Source organism: Scleropages formosus, chromosome 11, assembly GCF_900964775.1.
Source record: "Scleropages formosus chromosome 11, fSclFor1.1, whole genome shotgun sequence".
NCBI lineage: Eukaryota > Metazoa > Chordata > Actinopteri > Osteoglossiformes > Osteoglossidae > Scleropages > Scleropages formosus.
The window spans coordinates 30085107-30089371 of record NC_041816.1 but is presented as its reverse complement, the minus strand read 5'-3'; the positions used below and the strand labels follow the sequence as shown (position 1 = coordinate 30089371).

Genomic DNA, 4265 nt, shown 5'->3' with positions numbered 1-4265 from the left:
TGTTAATCCTTCATTTAAAAATGAAATTTGTTAACATTTACATAATACTAATTCAAACATGCTAAGTGTGAAAAAGAACATGACGACAGCAATGTTTATCTGACAAACACTTGCGACAAAAGAATCCCTTTTCTTCCACACTTGCACAAGGTTTTACATTACTGCTGAAAAGCACCAGACACGACACACACAAGAAATACTTAAACAGCAGCACAGACAGACTCACAAGACTGGTTTTTATATTACTGAATATTTAACCAAAGGAAAATGCTGGACATTCACTTGGCAGTTAAAGAGAAACCGACCGGAAATAAATTAGAAAAAAAGAAAAAAAAAAAAAAATTCTCCTAGTTTCCTACAATGTTCATTAAATGTTGTACTAATGAAAGTTTCTTTTTCCAGTTTAACAAACACACTGCAAGTAACACCAAGTGACGCGGGAGCGAAGCCCACGCGTTAATATTGCACCAAAGTCGGATGCGTTTCCGGCAAGAACGCAAACTTTCCTGCCTGCCTCCCGGTCGAAGTGCTGAGCCACCGAGGAGGGTGACGAGAAGCAAAACAAGGTCAATTCAAAGATACGCCGCCATATCATGCGAAGGAAGCGAAACCTTGATGGATGACATCATGCACAAGCTCCACATAAAAGGTTAAACGAAGAAAATTCTGCACTGCATTACTTCCAAATCATAAAAAAATATATTTAGCTTATATACCGTATTTATACTGTACACGAGATATTTTACAGCGCATCGTTTACAAACAAAGGGAACGCGTCTAGCGATAATACTCATGGTGCTCGCGTTTCTCGTTCCAGTCGAAGGTTCGGCCGACCAGCTCAAAGAACTTCTTGTTGGGTTCGTGAAAGAAGCGGTACAGCTTGTCCCGGAGGGCTGCGGACACCTGCGGATGGGCCCGCCCCTTCGAGTCGTGCAAGCACCTCTCGCGCCCGTGGTCCCGCAGGCAGTAGAAGCCCTTGGTCTTGTTGAAGTAGAAATTGGAGGCGTTGATCTGGGGCGAGAGGCTCAGGAACTGCTCCACCCGCTCCATCTCGGGGAAGGGGTCCCTGATGAGGCGGTCGCCGTCCACGATGTGTATGCGCTCCGGGGGGAAGAAGCGGAGCCAGTTCTGCATGTGCACGTAGTACAGGCTCCGGTTCACAGCCTTGTAGTCCAGGTTGATCTCGCCGTCCCTCAGCAGAACCGACTCGATGGGCTGCAACTGCTTGCGCCTCTGAAGGCGGTTGTAGAACACCTGGGTGTAGTCCGAGAGCACCCGCTCCGTGGGGTCGCGCAGGATGAGCAGGAGCTTGATGTGCGGGTTCATGCGATGGACCCTCCCGGGCACTTTGCCGGACGTGAAGTAGGCGGGGGTTTTCTCCACGGTGATCTGGCCCGGGTACGAGAAGGGCATCTGGCTCACGTACCACGAGAAGCCCTTCTCAAAGTGGTTCTCCCAGTCGAAGAAGTGCACCTCGTTCTCAGCCGCCGCCACGTCACCGTGGAGGCCCAACATCTCGATGAGGGCCCGCGTGCCTCCCTTCCTCACGCCGATGATGATAGTCTGCGGGAGTCGCCGGCTCGCGCCCTCCGCGTCGCCCGTCGCGGCCGCCGGCGTCGGCACCTCGGTGACCCCCGGCGGCCGAGACAGCGCGAGAGGGCACGGCGCCGTGAAGAGCAGCAGCCCGAAAAGCAAGGCGGCCATCGGGAGATTTGGAACCCGCTTCGTATCAGCCTGGCGAGGAGGACCTCGGTGTTCCCCACATCGAAAGAGGCTCCACCGCAAGACTGCCGCGCACGTGGGGGGGGTGGATGGGGGGGGAAGCGTAACCTCAGATGATTTCCCCGTGTCCTTCCGACTCCTCCTCCTGCTCTCAGCTCAGCCAATCGCTGAAAGCAAAGAGAGGAGCAACCATTTCAGAAAGAGCTACATATGAAAAAGCAGCAAGAAAGCGAGATGCGTTCGGGAGGAAGCCGTAGCTCCGCGAGCGTTACGACGGAAAAGAGCGGCGCGAACCGCTTCTCGGCCGCGTTTCCTCTTCAGCCTCCTCCCCACAAACGCTCGCGTAGACGGACGGCACGTTGGCGCGGTCTAATACGCCCCGGGGCGTCTCTCCCAACTTTTTCTCACACAGCACACTTTAGGAGTAATATTTAATAATAGGGAGCAGAAACGTGAGACACGTAGGGCGCGCGATGCCTTTCCAAAACACGAATAACTCCTGATGTCCAGATGCGGCCTGCAGGTAGGCAGCGTTAGGAAGAGCGCGCAGGTGGGTCCAGGTGACAGGAAAGTGCCTCAAGTCGACGGCGACCGCAGCCGCTCCTCACACACGTACCATAGGTGTAGCTGAGCTCAGCGTAGGTACCGTAGGGCGAACAGGTACAGCGAGTAGGAATTCTCTCTCTCACACACACACACACACACACACACACACAGTGACTGAGTGTCTGCTGTCTCTCCTCACAAGGAGTTCGCTCGTGAGACTCAAACTGGAGCAACTTGACCGCCTCAGTCTGAGTCTCGCGCCGCCACCATCGCTCCCAATTGAAATTGAGCCCCGGCCGGGTCTCGGTTCGGTTCGGTCATCATCGTGCACCGGAGCGGATCCGCGTCCGCCCAGCTGCACCTCGGACGGGCTACACGGGTAGCGGCTCTCGCACGTGACGCGCGCTCCCGCTCCGGTACCGCTCGCGCGTTCCTGCCTCGTGCTCGTGTCTCGGCACGACGAGTTCAAGATCCTCTTATTATTAGAAAATATTTCGCCGGCGATGTGTGTGTGAAACGAGAGTGCGACTGGGAAACGCAGGATGTTTCGAGTGGCTCGAGCCTCGAGCAGCTCGTCAGTTAAACCGACTAATTATTATGAACTTGATTCCGGTAACAAGGACAACAACATGTGATAATGACAATAATAATGAAGGAACGGAATACTCAGTGGCCTGTGTCTCTCTGTCTCGCGCAGGTAGCTCCGCTCCGAATAAACTCCTCTACAGAGATGCGACACAATTAAATAAAGCTACGTGGCACGAGGCTTCGCCTTTTATGTCACTTAAAGTTCATTTTCACAGTTGTCCTCGCGGTCCAAACAACGTCCCGGAAGCGCAGCGCGGGGAAAAAAAAACCACTCGCGAGTCCCGCGCGCCGCTCGGAAGCGACTGCGCGCGGCGCCCAGGAGACACCGGCGAGGTGCGGAACTCCAAGCGCGAGCACAGCGGAACGTGACGCTTTATTTTATTTCTTTATTTATTTTTTTTGGCGACAAGACGACGGCGCTTCTCACAGGACCAGGCAGGAATAATAAATGACACGCGAGGCGGCACCGAAATATCAAATGTTTCCCATTTTCCCGAAAATGAGCTACAGAATAAATCTGTTCAGCTCTAGACTAGAGTCTCCGTTACACGTTTTAAACGTTATCATGCACCGGCGTCGTAACAGCAGCACGCAGCGCGCTTCAACTCGGTCGGATAAAAAAAAAAAAAAAGTACACGCGTTAGTAGCACAAGAAGAATGAATCCGTACGTAAACCTGCCTGGTGATTTATTTTAATTAAAGGACCTTTCAAATCTTTCTCTTAAAATAAGTTATAACCCCCATCATTATTATGTAAAACTTGCAGCACCGAAGGCAAAAAGACATTAAAAAATACAGCCTAAATGCGTTGTGTTCACTGCTCACAAGAGTTCACATCCCAACTGCATGATGATGCCCCCCCGACACACAACGCGCGCGCAGAACAAGCAGCACACATACATAGTACGTCGTAGTAGGTCCACACTGAGAAACAGGAACAAACAAAACACACTCACACACACCTCCTCCGCCGGTCCAAGAAAAGTCCCACATCCGCGTCTTGGTCTTCAACAGCTGCTGGACATTCGGACCCCCCACACAGCGGGATCCTGTCACGCACGCCGTCCCGCCGAAACACACCACACGCTCCAAAAGGAAACCGAAGCTCTCCGCCGCGCGACAACGGCAAACTTGTGCCGCGGGCTGCCGCGAGACAGCCTCTGCCGTCCACGAGCGGGCACGCGGGGACACGCCCACCGGGCTCGTAGCCCCGCCCACAAGGCGGGTCAGTGACTCAGTCGCGCGTCACGTTACGGTAAGAAGGTATGAAGAAAGTATGTTGCGCGCTTTCGTGTTTGTGCGCTGAGTCGGTTGGCGGAAAAGCGCGTTTTCGGTGTCTTTCTGAACGCACCGCTCTTACTCGAGGCACGAGGAAACGTGAAACACACACACACACACACACACTGCGG

General features: G+C 53.3%; 1 protein-coding gene across 2 annotated transcripts; it reads right to left on the bottom strand.

Annotated features, from left to right (window-relative positions):
• On the bottom strand, positions 1–4051 carry hs3st1 (heparan sulfate (glucosamine) 3-O-sulfotransferase 1). Of its 2 annotated transcripts, none has more exons than XM_029256544.1 (2): positions 3813–4051; positions 1–1889 (listed from the first exon to the last, which is right to left on the bottom strand). In XM_029256544.1, exon 2 carries the CDS (start codon positions 1702–1704, stop codon positions 778–780), a length of 927 nt encoding a protein of 308 aa, XP_029112377.1. In that variant the 5' UTR covers positions 1705–1889; positions 3813–4051; the 3' UTR covers positions 1–777. The 2 variants fall into 2 exon arrangements, with proteins under 2 accessions (XP_029112377.1, XP_018590863.2); XM_018735347.2 differs by having other exon boundaries at positions 3819–4051.
• Between the last annotated feature and the right edge of the window lie 214 nt (positions 4052–4265).

Excerpts from the sequence above, each read along its gene's own strand:
- hs3st1 (XM_029256544.1), bottom strand. The coding sequence starts at position 1,704 with ATGGCCGCCTTGCTTTTCGGGCTGCTGCTCTTCACGGCGCCGTGCCCT.